This window comes from Micromys minutus, assembly GCF_963924665.1.
Source record: "Micromys minutus genome assembly, chromosome: 14".
Lineage (NCBI taxonomy): Eukaryota > Metazoa > Chordata > Mammalia > Rodentia > Muridae > Micromys > Micromys minutus.
In genome coordinates, this window is record NC_137983.1 from 30,921,313 (window position 1) to 30,940,328 (window position 19,016).

A 19,016-nucleotide genomic window follows, 5' to 3' on the forward strand; every position below is an offset into this window, starting at 1 on the left:
TATCAAAATCCATCCTCAACAACAAGAAATCATCTGTGGGAATTACCATCCCTGACCTCAATCTATATTACAAGGAAATTGTGTTAAAAACCATATGGTACTGGTATAGAGATAGGCAGGTTGATCAATGGAACAGAATAAAAGATCCAGAAATGAACCCTCATACATACGGTCATTTGAGTTTTGACAAAGGAGCTGGAAACATTCAATGGAAAAAGGACAGCCTCTTCAACAAATGGTGTTGGCTCAATTGGCACTCAGCATGCCGAAGAATGAAATACTTTATCTCCTTGTACAAAGCTCAAGTGCAAGTGGATCAAAGATCTCCATACACTGAAACTCTTAGAAGAGAAAGTAATGAAAACCTGAGAACACATAGGCACAGGGGAAAATTTCCTGAAATTGCAAATGTTCTGTAAGGCTAAGGACACTGTTAAGAAAACAGCAGCCAATAGACTGGGAAAATATCTTTACCAACTCCACATCTGATAGAGGTCTAATATCCAATATATACAAAGAACTCAAGAAGTTAGAACTAGAGAATCAAACAATCCTATGGAAAAATGGGGTACAGAGCTAAACAAAAAATTCTCAATTGAGGAATATCGAATGGCTGAGAAGTATCTAAGGAAGTGCTTGACATACCTAGTCATCAGGGAAATACAAACCAAAACAACCCTGAGATTCTACCTCACACCAGTAAGAATAGCTAAGATCAAAACCTCAGATGACAGCAGATCCTGGTGAGGATGTGGAGAAAGAGAAACGTTCCTCCACTGCTGGTGGGGTTGTAAGCTGTTACAACCACTCTGGAAATCAGTCTAGCGATTCCTCAGAAAATTGGCCATAGTACTATCTGAAGACCCAGTTATTCCACTTATGGGCATATTCCCCAGAGATGCTCTAACATACAATAAGGACACATGCAGCCCCATGTTCATAGCAGCCCTATTTATAATAGCCAGAAGCTGGAAAGAACTCAGATGTCCTTCAGTAGATGAATGGATACAAAAATTGTGGTATATTTACAGAATTGAGTACTACTTGGCTATTAGAAACAATGACTTTATGAAATTTCTAGGAAAATGGATGCATCTAGAGAACATCATCCTGAGTGAGGTAACTCAGTCACAAAAGAAGAGACATAATATGTAGTCACTGATAATTGAATACTAGCCCCAGAAATCTCTGAATACCCAAGAAACAACTCACAGGCCATATGAAGCTTAAGAAAAACAAATGCCAAATAGTGAAAGCCTCAGTCCTTCTTAGGAAAATATGTGTATAGTACCCTCTCAGAGTGTGGTATAACTGGACCTTAAATCATTTATAATCTAAGAGCTAAGAATATAGCCTTGTGGCAATTTTTGGTATTCAAAAATCATTATGTTTAATCTATATACACCAAGAAAACTCTGTTTCCATGTTATATTCTTTTCTACATGTACTTTATACTTATGGTAACTAGTAAGATTTCAATGCATACTATCAAATATTGAAAAGAATTAAGTACTGACAAAAATATATTCATATGTTGTTATGCCAAAATGCCTTTAAAAATCTGTACAAAAATCATTATTTGTGACATAACTCTAAACAATATTTACATTGTAAGTTTTAGAAAATAAAAAAATTAAAAATTAAAAAGAAAAAGCTAAATGATGAAAAGCTTGAAGCAATCCCACTAAAATCAGGTACTAGAAGAGGCTGCCCACTTTCTCCCTACCTACTCAATATAGTACTTGACATTCTAGCCAGAGCAATTATATTTTTATTTCAATCTTGGAATAACTCAATTGAATTTGGAATGTGCATATTCTGTGGTTGGCATATTATTATGTAACTAACTTTAAGATCTACTTCTAATACTTGTCTCTGGTCAATTTTTCTGCTTTTAACTTCCATTTGCATACAGTGTCTTTTCTCACTGACTCTTAACCTACTTTTGTCTTGGTATGAATAGGAGTCCCTCAGAGGCATAATAGAAGGCTCAGACTTTGACAATCCATTTTGCTAGTATGTTTTCACTGAAGCTTTCATGAATTTCATTTAAAGGAACTATTGATAGGAAGGGACTTGTGTTATTCTAGAATGTGTGTCCCATTTGTGTCTATCTTTCCAAAACAATAACATCTGATTGATTTTCCTTCTCTGTAACTATTACAGCTTTATTAAAGCAACTCAATAGAAAGCAACATATTCATGTTACAATTAATTTAAGACCCAGTATTATTTTGCAAATAGCCAATTATGGATGTCTTACCTACTTAGTTTTATTTTTAAATAGCATATAATGGAACAGGCTTTATTATGGCAGTTTCATAGTTCTTTTGGCTGACCTTTCTTTCCCACTCATGACTGCAACCTAATTGTATGTTTACATTCTCTGCTAGCCTAAATGCATGTTTAAATCCACACCCAATGTAACTTTTCCCTCTGAAATGTTACATCCCATTGCAGGTCTTATGCCTCAGGTCTATAACGTCTTTTCCTGTTCTCATGGTCCCTTTTAATTTCTTTTTTGAAATTTCCTTTTTTTCCTTTTACTTAGATATTTTATGTATTTACATTTCAGATGTTCTTTCCTTTCCTGGTTCCTCCTTCTCCCATTCCCTCTCTGCCTTCTTCTATGAGGTTCCTCCCACCTCACCACCTACCCACTCCCACCTCACCACCCTGGCCTTCCCCTACACTGCTACACTGCCCTTTTAATTTCATGACATTCATTTTCAGAAATCTACATATAAAAATCAGAAGCTAGAGTGGCTATGAAAGAGAACATAAAGTATTTCCAATCCTGTTAGTATATTTAATATACCTGATATAATAAGTCCTAAAATCCATCATTTTCCCCACAATTTCATTCTTTTATGGATGAATAAAGTTCTATAGAACACATATATTATTATTGTTTGTCCATCTACTGATGAATGTCTAAAATGATTACATTTCCTTCCTTTTGGATAGCTCAATAGTAAGTGTTCATATCAGTGTTGAGAATATAGTCCTTTGGGTATATTCCCAGAAATAGTATAGATAGGCCATGGTCTATACTACTTGTCTTTTGAGAAAGCTGTACATTAATTTTTATAAAAGATGCACCACTTTGCATACTCATCAGCATATCTTACTTTATTGATAACTGCCATTCTGGCCAGTGTGAACAGAAATCTTGAAATGGTTTGAGTTTCCGTTTCCTGGGATGGCTGAGAATGGACACTTTATTTACTTATTATTGTCCATTTGCTTTTATATTTTCAGAGCACAGACTGTTGGTTTATAAGTTTATTCCTTGTTCAGCAATTCGGGTTAATTGTATTTAAATTTTTACTTCCTCAGCTATTCTATACATTAGATCCTGTTTCATCATGTTGAAAAAAGCCTCCATTTTGATGTCTCTGAATTATGCTATTTTCTTTGCTATCAGCAAAGTTTTGATTAAATTTCAAATTTCAAGTTTTTATGAAATTTTTTTCTTTTTTATTGGAAATTTCATTATTGCATTTACACTTCAGATGCTATCCCCTTTCCCACAATTCCCTCCTCCTCCCCCTACCATTGCCTCCATGAAGATTCTCCCTCTCCCAAGAACCCTCTCCCACCCCAGCATCCCAGCGCTTCGCTTCCCCACATTGGAAAAAACGAGCTCCTGCTGGACCAGAGGCTCTCCTGCCATTGATGCTAGAGAACACCATCCTCTGCTGCATATGCACCCTGTGTCACAGGAATCTCTATGAGAACCCACTGGTTGGTGTTTTAGTCCCTGGGAGCTGTGGTGGGTTCAGATAGTTGATAATTTTGCTCTTTCCATGTGGGTGTAGACCTTTCAGCTCCTCTAGTCTTTTCTCTAGCTCCTTCATTGGGTCCCTCATGTTAAGTTTGATGGTTAGCTGCAAGCATCCTGCTCTGTATCTGTATGGCTCTGGCAGAGACTCTGAGGAGACATCCACATCAGGTTCTTGCCAGTAAGCACTATTTGGCATCAGCAATAGTGCCTGGGTTTATGGGGTGTATCTCCAGGTGAGGTAGTCTCTGGATGATTTTTTTCTCCAATCTCTGCTTCTCTGTTTGTCCCTATATTTCTTCCCACGAACATTTTATTCTTCCAAGAAAGACTGAGGCATCCACTTTCTGGCATTCCTTCTCTTTGAGCTTCATAAGTTCTGTGAATGGTTCCTTGAGTATTCCAAGCTTTTGGGGCTAGTGTCAACTTATAAATGAGTACATATCATGAGTGTTCTTTTGTGACTGGGTTACCTCACTCAGGATGATAGCTTCAAGTTCCATCCATTTGCCTAGGAATTTCATGAAGTCATTGGTTTTGAAAGCTGAGTAGTGCTTCATTGTGTACATGTAACACAATTTCTGTATCCATTCCTCTGTTTAAGGACATCTGGGTTCTTTCCAGCTTCTATTATAAATAAGGCCACTATGAACACGGTTGTGCATGTGCCCTTGTTAGATGTTGGAGCTTATTTGGGGTATATGTCCAAGAGTGGTGTAGCTGGGTGCTCAGGTAGTACTATGTCCACTTTTCTGAGGAACCACCAGACTGATTTCCAGAGTGGTTGTACTAGTTTACAGTCCTATGAACAATGGAGGAGTGTTCCTCTTTCTCCACATCCTTGACAGCATCTGCTATCACTTGAGTTTTTGATCTTAGCTGTTCTGACTAGCGTGAGGTGGAATATCAGGGTTGTTTTGATTTGCATTTCCCTGATTACTAGAGATAATACTTCTTTAGGTGCTTCTCAACCATTCGATATTCCTCAGTTGAGAATTTTTTGTTCAGCTCTGTGCCCCATTTTTTAATATCCTGAGAATATGGGCAAGGAATCCAATTTGTCAATTCTTAGAGATACTTTGAAGCTAACTGAGTCTTGCACTTAGTTTCTGTCTATGTTGATGACTTGAAATGTGTTCCCTATGATTCCCTCTGTACCTCAGCTTTATAGATTTTTTTTCTTTACCCACACTGCTGTTCCCTTTGCTTCTCCTCCCAGCAGTATCTCTCCTCCCCCTCCTCCCTTTTCCCGAAATTCATTCCTCCTACACCTCCCCTTTGAAAAGGAGCAGGCCTTCCAGGGACATCAACCAAATACAGTATAACAAGCCACATTAAGAGCAGGCATATAATCTCTCATCAACGTTGGAGGAGGCAACCCAGTAGGAGGGAGGACTCCAAAGGCAGGCATGAGCTCCTGCTCCCACTACTGGAGCTCCCACAAGAACACTGAGCTACAGAACTATAACATATATATGAGAACCTAGGTCAGAACCATGCATGCTGATCTTTGTGAGCCCATCTGAGTCCTGGTCAGCTGATTCTTTGGGCTGTGTTTGTGTGTTCTCCACTTTTCTGGCTCCTCTAATCCTTCCTCCCCATTCCTTGCTGTACCCTTCAAGTTCCATCTAATTTTGGCTGGGCACACTGCATCTGCTTCCATTATTGCTGAATGGAGTCTCTCTCAACTGTCTGATGATGATGATGGTAGGCTCTGGACCAAGCAACTCTGCAGGCAGGACAAACTGTAGGTCAGAGGATTCATGGCTGGGTTAGAGTCTCAATTTCTCCACTTGAAGCATTTTCTGGTTATAGAGGAGGGCCAGTTCAGGCTCCTGCCCCCTCATTACTAAGAGTCTGCTAGTGTTAACCTCTTAGATTGCACGGAGTTTCCATTGCACTTGTTTTTTACCTCACTCTCAAAATGATCCCCAACTCTGGTCTTTTCCAGGATTTTTTTCCCCTCCACCCACCGGATCTTTCCTATTCCGCCCAAGAAATCTATCTTATTTCCCCTTCACAGAAAGATCTTTTCGTCCCCCTTAAGCACTTCTTGTTACTTAAGCCTCTCTGCTTCTGTAATTTGTAGCATGATTATCCTTTATTTTACAAACAATATCCACTTGTTTCTCTTGCTGGGTCTGGGTTAACCCACTCAAATTTTTTTTTTTTAGTTCATCCATTAGCCAGCAATTTTCACAATGTTATTTTTTCCTTCAGTGCATCTATGTTCATGAGGAAAACTGTAATTTTCTCTGTTGAATCTTTGTGTGGTTTGGGTATCAGGGTGATGACAGCTTCATAATTTGAGTTTGGCAAGGCTCCTTCTGTTTTTACTTTGTGGAATAAGTTGAGGAGTGTTGGTATTAGCTCTTATTTGAAAGTCTGGTAGAATTCTGTCCTAAAACCATCTGGCCCTGGGTTATTTGTTTGGGAGTAATGGCTGCTTCTATTTGCTTGAAGGTGAAAGGTCTATTTATGTTGTTTATTGGATCTTACATGACTTAAGTTAAGCACTTTGATCAAATTTAGATTTAATTTTGATCCTCGATATAGATCTAATTTCAACCTTTTACAGCTTGATATCCAGCAGTCTTTTGAAGAGGTTATTTCCAGAATACTCTTTTGATATGCTTATCTAATGTTGAATAGCCACAACTGTAAGGGTGCATTTCTAGGTCCAGTCTTATGATTCACTGTTTTGTACGTCTGCTTTCATGCTCCCACCATACTGTCTTTGTCACTATGACTACAGAGCATAATTTGAGAGAATTACTTCTGTACTGGCTGGTTGACAGAAAACCAGCCAGTGCAGACAGGGCTTGATTTTGCTTTTGATTGTGACTGTGCCCTGATATTCTTCCCTCTTGAAGGAAGAAAGTATTTTAGTGGAGCCCATAGTTAAGAGATTTTGAATTGACAAAAAACTTTGAATTTTAAAAGAGACTGAATATTCTGAAGGGATTGAAATTTTAATATGTAAGATTTTGTAAGGACTGTGGGACTCTTAAGATTAGTTAGATCTTGGGGATGAGTAAGAAAGTAAGGGTTGAGGCTTAATAGTGATGCGTGTCAAGTTGACAAGGGGTCAATTGTACTGGCTGGTTTTGTGTCAACTTGATACAAGCTGGAGTTATCACAGAGAAAGGAGCCTCAGTTGAGGAAATGCCTCCTTAGTAAACTCTGTGAACATTAAGACTTGACCTGCCTATTGCATTATTTTATGTTAGCTGGTCTGGCTACTCTGTATGTCCCCATTGCCTGCCTTTTTTGAAAACAGTGCATGATGTCACTTATTGTAAAACAATGATAACCCTTCATGAATCTTTAGGAATCAAGACAGACATATATGTTAAGTTCTCTGGTTATTGGCTATAACTCATCCTGTTAAATTATAACGAATGTGAACTATTTTATTTGTAAATGAAATTTATGGCTAGAACATAGTATTGGGTATATTTGGTTGAATAGATAACACGCGAAGCACCGTGTTCTGAAGAAAACCCAAAAAGATGAACAATAGATGTCACTATAAAATGAGACCCCTTAAAAGGAGATATTTTTTCCCTGTCAGGACTTTTCTCTCTCAGAAGAAATGTAATTATTAAATTCTAGTGAGAGACTGTCAAATGTATGATGGATTTGAATGAAAATTTTCCATACAGTGATAAAGGTTAACAGTGACAGACCCATGGAACTGCAGTTATAGTTGGTAGTAAGATACCTGACGAAGGCTGGAGACCAAACCTGGGTCTTCTGAGAGAGCAGTAAGGATGTGTTACCTGGTTAGCCATCTTTTTTGCCTCATTTTGTAACAGTTTAAGATATGAAATTATGAAAAAAAGTTAAAGATTTTCTTTCTTTTATGTGCCTGTTGGAGTAGGTCCATATAAGTGCAGATGCCAGGAAGGCCCAGTGGCACTGGAGCCCTTTGGAGCTGGAGTTACAGCCCTTGAACAAACCTGTAATTGACTTATTTTGATATTAAGAAAATTACAAAATATTTCTTGGAAAATTTCTTACTAATGAAGGATAAAGAAATATCCACCTCTAAATCTCTATTCCATGGGCGAGGATGACCTGGCAGAGGTTATGGATATATACTGTTAGGTTTTATAAGAAGATTTGACATGCTTTGTCAATATTAACTGTATACTAACTAGAAAATAATTTTTGAGATATAGGGAATAAAAAAATTAATTATATAACCAAATCTGTTATTTATAAAACTTTGGCAAGAAATTCTATTTGCACTCTCTGAAGTTCAGAGTCAGTTAACTTTGGAGATTATATAGTAATAGTGGATGGATAAACTCCAATTCCAGTGATACCTAGGGAAAGGCATCAAACAGATAGTTATGCCAGCTTTATATAAATGGCATTTCAATGCTGAATTTATTAAACATGTGACATGAACTAAGGAAATTATGCTTTAATAATAGACATCAGAGTATATGATAAAATTAATATCATAAATTATCATGTAATTTCAGAGAATATTATCACATTTTTGAAAGATAACACATTCTCCTAGGATATAGCTCAATAAAAAACCTGATCCATGAAACCTTTATAGTTCTCACCTTCATAGAAATTCCTAAGTACAACACAGGTAAACTCAGTGGATAACCTTACTCCTACTTCTGACTACATAGCTGGGAATTCCAGTGGATAAAATCACTCCAGTTTTGTTCTTCAGATATTAATGAAAATTAGTTAATAAGCTTTTTAAAATGTTATAAAACTTACTGAACCAAATAAAGAAATCTTTCCTGAATTAATCTTTGAGTTGCAATACAGAGTTTAAAAAAAAAAAACAATGGTTTAAAGGGCTGATTATAAGTACAACTTCTATTTTGGTTTTTACTATCTCTGAACTCACAGAAGCTTTCTTGTATTTCCTGTCTATTAAAAAGACGTGAGGAATAAATGCTGTGATGTACATGGGTATTCTATACACACTTATGTTGTGTAGCAAGGCAACAATGGTTACACTCCTTCCTGTATTTGTTACCAAAATCTTCACTGAATCATTCTGGGAAAACTATAATTCATAGGTATCTAGGTCTCTGCATGTTGATAATGCAGATGCTTCCATTTAACAAAAGGAAAGTATCCACAGCAGAGCAGATTGAATCTCATGAGCTAGCATTTGTAAAGGACTTCAAAGACAAGGGTAAATAGTGACAGTCAGGATGTGCTGGTTCTGTTGCCTGACTCCATGGGAGGTGTGACACAGCTCAGGTTTTCTCCAGGCTAAGGATCTGAACTGACATTAGCATTTCTGCAGCTCTTTGTCCTGTATGTATTGTGATCTAGTTGGGAAGAAGAAGAACAACAGAACACTTTTGTAACAGTGTACACCCTTTATAACGAAATGAAGTAGGAATTACTGTCCACATGTCACAGTTCATGCATACGTATCCCTGTACATTAATGGCAGTCCTTTTACATACAGTCCATAGGTTTCCTTACTAACACATGCTTTCCTGACTTAGGAACACACAGTTCTAAAACATGAATTCATAGTTACAATGTCATTTATTTCACTCCTGTGGCATACATTGAGAATATTTAAAAACACTTTGATAGCCCATTGCAGATTACGGAATGTTACACATCCACTTCTATAAATTAAATGTTTTAGGAAAATCCACAATTTAAAAAAATTATACAAGAATAAGCTAGTGTATCACAATCCACAAAGAATGAGTCTTAAGAATTCCAAATAATATAATGTCAGGAACAGCTTCTCTTCACAGTAAACACTCACTTTATGCAAATCCCATTTGGCTTCATTTAATTAAAAAGCTGAAAAAGAAAGGAAATTATTACATACTGAGCAAAAGAAAAACACAAGGAGCTATTTGTTCTATTCTAAATTATCTCACATAACTGTAACAAAAATATTGTAAATATATTCAGCTAATTGAAACTGCTATTAGGGTCTGAATTTGAAAGGAGTCCCTGTCATGGGGGTCACGCTTATAGAGAGGACAGGGTCAGAGGTGACAGAATACATGCTAAGTGAGCAACAGCTAAATCCGTGGTTACAATGGAGATGTAGGGGAGTAAAGGGAATAGACTAAAACACTATGTTTGAATTTCTTAGAGAAGGTTCATTTTACTGCATTTATAATTCTTTTGTTTATATAAAGGAGTAACTTCTTACAGCCTAAGCTATCATTATCACTAAAGCTACACCCCTACTAAAGCAAAGACTTTATACTTTCACCTTTGTACTTTTGTAACTTTTTAGAACTAGAAAGGTTATAAAAAATTCTGACATTTAAAATGCCATAGCTGCAGAGCAGAATAAAAGAAACCCTGAGATTACACTGGATTTTCTCAAATTTATTTGTATATCTTGCCTGGCATTCAGAGATCAGAACATTGGTGTCAAGTCGCCTGGGATTGGAGGTAAAGCTGTGAGCTACCATGTTGCTGGGAATTGAACCTGGGACCTCTGGCAGACTGCTGAGTTAGCTTGCTAGTTCCCCATGATTTAAATGCTGGAGTGAAGGTATTACTGTGTAGTCAAGACGGGCAATGAACTCTTGATCTTCCTGCTTTCACTTCCCAAGACAGGTATGTACCACGACTGACCAATAGTTGACTTTTAACGCTATAGCGACTGCTTTCACTGACTCATGTGTCCACTGATATTTATTGCCCTTAGTGAGATCTCACTGACCTAAGAGACTATGGAACCCTGGAAAGTCTTCAGTTCTGAAGCAGCTTATCTTTTGACAAGGCCTTAAGAAATTCTGACTTGTTTTTAGGAATAAGAGACTCTGGAGAAGAAAATCACTCTATTTGTAGGTAAAGAAGGCAATGACTACCAAGTTTAACTACTGACAAGGTTAGGTATCTACAGGATTTTTATAGAACGGCATCCTAAGTAGGAATTTTGCTGACATGTCTGTTAAGGAGGCCTAGGAATGGAATGGGTAAATATTTGACTTGGACCAGGTCCTCTTCTGCCCCCAGCACAGTAAGGAAGCTGCAGTCTGGTCTAGAAACACCCTCTAGGATGCCACTGTTCTGAGAATTGAGGGGTTAGGAGGTATAGTGAAGAAGCCACACACCTTTCTGAACATTTTATTAAATTATTTAGACTTATTTTTATATTAATATTAGATATTAAGATTTATTTGTTAATGAAAAATGGGACTTGGCTATGTTTTTTATTGAGTAGAATTAAATAGCTCTGTCAAGTGATTCAGTTTTATATTCTGTAAAGTGATAATAAAATGAGCCCAGGTGGAGGGGATATGTTTGTATATTATTATTTAGGTAATACAGTTTGCCAAAGACTATTGGTGTCATCTATTTGGAAACCTTGTCCTTATATCAGCAAAGTAAGGCTTGTCACGCTGCAATCCAGTTTATCTCAGTCGTCTATTTATAAAGTAGCATCTTTCTGTAACTGAAGAGATGCATCATGGTCTTTATTTGAAAGGTGGGGAAAATGAAAGGACTTGCCTGAGGGTACAGAGTTTTAAGTGCCTTGGTCCAAATCACATCTTCTCACTCAATGTCCAGATCACTTTCCAATACACCACAAGGAAATACAACAATATGGAAAAAATAATCCTTAAGACTCGATTTCCGTTTGCACATTATTATTATAAGATTTAGACTGAATTCAAAGTCTAGAGCCGAGCACCAACAGACACTGGCGCCTTTAGAGCACCCCACGTTTTCTGAACCATTTGTCTGGGCCTTTATGCATTCTTCAAAGCTAGAACTCAGCACGAGAAAGGCAGCACCAGTGAATTCTTGTCAGTCTCATGCAATCTGCACAGCAGACCTTTTTGTGTATTCTTATAGCTCCAGATTTTGCATTGTTCTAGTAGATGAGAGATGGATATCTGAGATGTATAAGTAAATATGAAATATGTAAACACTACACATCACAAGCTTCTTCCCCCTTGTTATGCCTGTTCATGTTCATCCTAAATTTTCAGTTTATTTCTCGTTGCTATTATAAAGACCCTCAACTGAATGTCATGATCAATAGCATTAAAATATGTGATAACTCAATATAACAAAAAGCATAATGAACTACATGTTCTTTTCTAAAATGAGAGCAAATTTCTGGGCCTACTGTACATACTGAATTAATTACACAGTCGGCTTTTTATTTAGCTATCTGTCCTCAAGTTCTCAGTTGTGTGAGGCAAGTGTACAACTCCAGCTATGCTACTCAACATGAATCAGAGCTCCTGGGGTTGGAGAAGGATACAAACCAGTGCTCCACTCTGTTTCAAAGGCTTTCTTATATTACCCGAAGGTGAGCAATGTTTTGTGAAAAAAATTCTATTGCTAAGTATAAGATAAGCACCTACTGAGTGCTCCGACCCTCGTAGACACAAAATGTGTCAAGGACTATTTCCCCTATATAGTCTTCTACAAAGGCAAGAAATGAAACCAAACAATGCAAAGCAGTGAGGGTGATGAGTAAATGCTAAAAGGCCTGGTGCAGATGAAGAGAGGCTGAGTGAGGTCATTGAGAACCAAGAGTATGTCAGGGACTATACAGTTACTCTCACACACACATAAATATAGAAATGAGACACCTTTGCCTACAATGAAAAGGCAGGTGCTGAGTCTAAGACTCTAAATCAACAAAAGATATTTCAATCTGATCTGAGCAACCAGAGTAGGAGCTCTTATTTAAAGTGCAAAAGCAAACCCAGAAGTTGCATTCAGATCTTCTGCTTCTAATTAGTATTTTCCCATTATGCCACTGTCGCTCCGAGCCTGTTAAAACTGTTAGACACACAGTGGTAAAATGAGTACAGACACGTAATGCTTTCTCCTACTGCAGTAGGGACTTTGATGATCCACAAATTGTTTTAGAGACGTCTATAGAAGGTACTTGTATGTCTGAGTGCCACTAGAAAAGGCTGAGAAGATAATTATTCATTATCTCGAAGTGGGAATCACCATCTATCCATACCAGTATTGTCTTCTTAGAAAACTGAACTAAGGATAAGGTCAGTTTTTATTCAATATATAAAATTAAGTCAGTGCTACCAGTAAAATAAAATGTCTTCTGAATTATGTGTCAGATGATAATTAGATATAATCTCTAAGAATCTTGATATTTCACTGGCAAGTTTCAAGGGACTCTGGAGTCCAATTAAATTCATCAAAAGGTTCAGTAAAAATGTGTTTTTCACTCAAATGAATTATGTAAATAGGAACCAAAGCTACTTGGTGTACACTGTTAAGAAAACTCCATTTGGAGAAAAGTAAAATGGGAGTGTAAATATTTATATCAGAATTAATGATAATTAGCATTAAACATTTATTGGGTAATTAATTACTACTATTACTGGTGTTCTAAGCAATTTACATATATTATGTCATATTAATAAAAACGAGGTACATAAAATTGTCTTTATAAACAAGAACACCCAAGAAAGACAAACAATTTGTTTGCGGTCTCAACTCAACTAGACTCAGGACAATTCTAGTTCTCAAGGACTCAGAGGCAGTCTGAGTGCGATGACAGTGTGGACCAGGCAGATGCTGCAGAACTCTCAGTGTTAAGATGAAGAAGCTTTAAGAAAGCACAGCAAGGCCTCAGTGATAGAAGAAGCACCTAACCCTTGAGAGACATGAGGCTCAGGGAGTGGGAGGTTGTGAGGGTTTCGGGACATCCTCTTGGAGACAGAGAGGAAGAATAGGATGAGGAACTGTCAGAGGGCAGGGCAGGAGGGGGATAACAACCGGAATGTAAAAAGAGGTAATTCAAAAAAGAAAACATGACAGATATGTAAGTAGATGCTACACTTTAAGCTGATACTTATATGAAAAAAAATTTTTTTGAACTCTGTGTGAAAAATGTGTTTTATGGGCCAGCTTCAGATTATTTATTAGTATTTTAATCAAGAAAGGACCACGTCATATAAAGGAAATCAAACTTTATAAGAATATGATGGAATGAATTAAACTATTTGAGGAAAGAAGGAAATGTTTAGGCCCTTGGTCCCATGGAGGCTTGATGTCCCAGTGTAAGGGAATGCTAGAATAGTAGGGTGGATAGGGGTGCACACTCAGAGGCAAAGGGGAGAGGAGAAGGGGTGAGGGCTTTGTGGTGGGGTAACCAGGAAGGGGGATACCATTTGAAATGTAACAAATGAAATGATTAAAGAAAGAATGAAGTGCTGGAACAGAAAAAAAGCCAAAGCATGCAAGAATTCCTAAAAAGGCTAGAATATAAACTCAAGAAAGTGATTTTTTACTGAAATACAGAGAAGTGGGGTGACCCACCTCCCCACTGCATCAGCACAGCACAGGACTGAGTGCCGAGAAAGTCTTCTACTTCCTCACTCTAACCTCTCCTTGCTAGAACACTGGGGTCCCCAGGCTCTCCTGACCAGCTTTCTTCCCATCGCCTCTGTTGCCTAGCACCAGCTCCTCATGTGTTTCCATCTAACCTGTTGAATTTCACAGTTACAAACCGTTTTTTTAGGGATGGTGCCCACATCTGAGTTATTTTAAGAGAGTTCATCTACATTGCCAATCCCAAGAGTCTAGCTCTAGAGTAGTGAAGCCATCACAGGAAGTGAGTCACCTTATACAGTGGAAGCTCAACTCACACTGGAAAAAGAGTAAGGTGACAGTGACTTAGATTCAGACGGTCGATGCTACTATTCTAAGTGTGCAGCATTCTAAAGCTGCTGGAACTTTAAAGGACACAAAGAGTAGATTTTATGAGAAAGCATTCTTGAAATAATGTCCCAATTATTAGAAATAAAGAGAAGTGATTACTTCAAAGTCTGTTACTTAAAGATCATTTTGTATCTAAGTACACATGGACATTCAATCTAAAATGACAACATATGATGTTAACAAGACCTGTCTCTGCACAGTCCATGGTGCTGAACCAATGCTGGGTGCTCAGACCTGTCTTAATAGCACTATAATCAGACAACTAGTGATTTAGATACTTATATTAGCTTCAACTAAGCACAGAAATACTTATACTGTTAGCTTAAAATGAAAACATATGTATTAGTATAAATATACTACCTATATGGATAGCCATGGTACTTTGAACGAAATATTGAAAGTAGAAAACTGAAGAAGAAGACCACCAGGCCCAATCCCACGAGGCAAATGACTAGAAAAAGAAAGAACATCATTAGGGTCTTAAAACATGTCAATATTGATGCTTTTGAAATATATTCAGTCGTAATATACGTACGTGCAACAATTCAGGCACACACAAGGACTGTAAGCCAAATCATTCACAACATAAAATATTCATTATTTTCTATATTCTCCTCATTGAAAACATATTATTGAGGGTATTAAAACAACAAAATTGACTGTCCTAAGACTTGCAGTGATTTTCTTCTTTTAGAGTTCCTGTAAGGACTAAAATGTCCCAAAGGCATCAAAACAGAATCAATGTGAAAGGTGACAAACATGATGATGAGCTCTAAGATTATGAATCACTGGCCGTAACTGCAGGGACATATGACTTGGCAGATGCTCAAGAAACAAAACAAAACAATAACAACAACAAAAAAAACCTTCTTCTCAACATGCCCTGCGATCTTCACGCAGAAACGTAATTCTAGCTACTGGTTTCATGACTACCTCAGCAGAGACCATCTCACTTAGAAATACAACAACATCTCAGCAAACCTGTGGAACATGCTGGGGTCTCGGTTTTCAGTACTCTTCTGTAAGACTGAAGTATGACAGCAGAGACATTGCTTTCTCACTGTTTACTTTCTTCTGTTATGACTAATGAAACAGTTCCCCTTTGTGTGTGAGTATGATACTTACAAATTTATATATTATATATTATTTGTTTATATTTAAATAAGATTCACTGCTATTAGTAAAATTAACAACTGCTACTAAAGTTTAAAGTTTAATACTAGTTATTTGCAAACATAATAAATAAAATAGTATTTAAACCTGTCCTATAAAAATATATTAGTATTACATAAATACTGGTTATGAATAAAATATTTGTCTGAGAGAATATTAGTAGTGAAATAGTTAGGAAAAATAGGCAAAGACAAGGATATTAAAAATATTAAGTCAGAAGAACACTGCAGTCTAACAGTTCTCTGATTCTCCAGTGGTAAAGAACCTGCATTTTCCTTTGTGCACGGAAGAGGGCAGGACTGACAGCAATCCTGAAAGCAGGGAGTAGTGAAGATGTGCTGTGAGTACATGATCCTGATGTGCTGTTGTCCAGGCAGTTCTGCAGGAATATCGACTGCTGTTTGCAATAGACATTATAAAACATCAGGAGCATTTGGAAGAATTGAGCCACAGCTTGTGTTGTGACAATACTGATCTGTTAGCTTCACATGGATACTCCCGAGAATACTGAAAAACACCTCTAAAATAGTCATATATTAATTTAAGTAAGTCATATACCAGTCCAGGTCATATAGTCTGTAATAAATAATTCCTTCTAACTTTCTCAGTAAGCTTAGAGAGGTTTATTTCATATATTCTCAAATACAACATTCTACCACATAATTTTTCTCTATCTTAGTTTCTAATGGTACTGTTTAGAGGAGGAATAGAGGAGTAGGGAATGAGGTTCCATATCTGTGATTAAGCAAAGCAGACGAACTAGTGTGATTCTACGTAGTGAGATCAAAATACTGCTAATCTAGTATCTCAGAACAGGAATGGAGGAGCCATGAGTTAACTGCGAGGGAGAGAGGCCTCAGTGAGGCTCATCTCTGCTGCATGGGCAAGAGTGATAATCTTAGGAGTTGTACAATTCAAAACCAGAGGCAGACTGAAACTCAAAAGGGTAACATTTGTTTTTACCCTGCGTGAGTGTCTCTTGTTCTTTTTCCCATGCATTTTATCCCATCAAGACCACACATAAATAATTAAACTGGAGGTAAAGTGAGCAGGCACTACAACAGAACATGTATGAAGATGGTAGTCCGAGGCAGAGTTATCAGATTAAAGACTCCATTATAAAGCTCTTAATATAACTTAGATCAGAGGAAAGAACGTCAATATATAAGCACACGTAAAAAAAAAAAAAAATGCTTTGACCATCCCAAGAGCAGCATTCAAAAGACACAGCATTTATTGATGTCACCACGCTTAAGATAATGAGCTCAGTTCTGAAGACTCATCAAAGAAACACTGAAACCAGGCCAACTCTATAATGATTCCACACACTTCAATACTTCCTACTGTTAAGTACTCAGAAGTCACACAATACTTAATAGTACTCTATGTAAACAAATCTACATTATTTTAAATATTTTAATTGATATTCTTTTGGGGACATATGCTTTTTATATCAAAACATAGGTGAAACAGGTTCAAGAATTATAAAATAAAATGGGGTGCTGCTGTAGCTATATTTGTTAAATTATGTTTTAGGAAACCACTTCTCAAGCTCTTGTCCATTCCTGACCCATCATTATCTGAGCAGAAGACATTCCCCAGACACTTGACTCTACTTGTAGCAACATCTATTACTTCTTTCCTATCATCCTTTGAGATGGAACAGTCCCATCAAAGGATAAAAGTTTACTTGCTTAAAGTGAAAACCTGACATCTGGCAGGGTTGTAAATTGCATGAAAGCAGCTGAACAGCTAAGTCCTTGGAAAAGGCAGTTCTTGCCTTTCCTGAAACAGAGACCCCCATGTGCTCTTAAATGTCAGTAAAAGATGTGAGGGGACTGGACACTAATCAAGTGTCTGTGCACAAAAAATGTTTGAGAAGCAGCAGCTCCTGTTTCTGCACTGGCTTCCCTGAGATCCCTGAGCTTCATGACATAAAAATATATTACTGCCAATAAAATCTCTCAAGACTGTCCATCTGTGCGGTGAGGATATCCCCGCAGAGACCAACTATAGCAGAAATGGGCCATAGCAGCCCTGACAGAGTCACACAACCTCCCTCTCCCGTGCAAGTAACTGGCAGAAAGCACCCAAATGCCATTTTGGAAGAACTGTTTTTAAGTTCATTCTCACGTAAAGCCAATAAAAAAGAAAGTAAACATAATCCTAACTTCCTGTAGCACAGACTGCTTCGTAGGGAAGTCTGTGTTTAGAAAGGGCTGTTCTGTTTCCTCTTTGAATGAAATATAACCTAAGACTAAAACAGAACAACAAATACAGCAACATCAACTCACTCCGTCTTTTCCCGACATCCCCTTTGGAAGTTGCTGCTTCATTTAGAAGAACCATCCCCATGGTGATAGCAGCATCTACAGTAGTTGTCAAGGAAACCACAGACAGGTGCGAATAAAATCTGCTATTCTTTTTTTCCTGGATCTAAATATAATGTTCCAGAATGGTTAAAGGACAAATGTGAACAGGACAATCAATTCTTCGTATATTGCAATTACCAATCTTTGAGTTTCCTTATTTTTTTACACTTTCATGACACATATGAATTACACAGTTTTAAAAACCAGTTATAAAATTTATTTTCATAAAATATACACACCTTTCAGTTACAGTAAGACATTAAGGGCAACTCTAGAATATTAGAATGTATGCTAATTAATACATATTAATTAGCTTCTAATGTAATAATTTTTCTCATTTTCATAGCATATCTTTGCATATACATGTAGTTTTTCTTCAATTTCAAAAGGATAACTTTATAGATTCTAAATACCTGGCTCATGCAGCAAGGACAGTCAGTTATATAAGCCTTATATAATCCAGCAAGTATATGATGGTAAAATCTGACCGACTGAGAAGGACCTTGATCCTGACATTTTAAACATGAACAACAGCCATGCTAATTGGTAACTGTATTCATTGTCAACTTGTCCAGACGTAGAATCACCAAGAGACAACCTGGTCCCCATCTATAAAGGTGGTGCACACCTCCGAGGGTTACTGGAAGACAGAAGATCCACTCTGCCTGTGTGTAGCGTTGCCCTATGAGTTAGGACCCCAAACAATACATGTTTCCTGGATGACATCCTTACTTGACTTAGTTATTCCAGGCATTTCAGATCTACACCCTGTAAAATACCCTCAGGCTGCTTATTCCTTCTTACATCATTTCCTCAAACCATCACCGAGAACTGCTTTCCTTCATTCTGCTTTCCTTTAGGCATTTAGCCACGCTTTGTATAAAGCAACCTCATCTAATGATGTGCGTTACATAACAGAAAGATACTCATACAACGACTGTATGCCAAAAATGTCAGTAGACTATCATGGGGAAATTTTTTAAAAAGAAAAATTTCAAAAT

At 37.3% G+C, this 19,016-nt stretch overlaps 1 protein-coding gene across 1 annotated transcript in view; it reads right to left on the bottom strand.

Moving 5' to 3' along the window:
• Positions 1-9,335: 9,335 nt before the first annotated feature.
• The window catches only part of TUSC3 (tumor suppressor candidate 3), a gene marked incomplete at its 5' end in the record, with an annotated part of 141,591 nt that continues 131,910 nt past the window's right edge, over positions 9,336-19,016 (bottom strand). Inside the window, 3 exons of the mRNA XM_080929067.1 lie at positions 9,336-9,595; positions 14,831-14,921; positions 17,938-18,012. Of these exons, the coding sequence (XP_080785193.1) occupies positions 9,580-9,595; positions 14,831-14,921; positions 17,938-18,012 (182 nt within the window). The 3' untranslated portion in view covers positions 9,336-9,579. The remainder of the gene's footprint in view (positions 9,596-14,830; positions 14,922-17,937; positions 18,013-19,016) is intronic.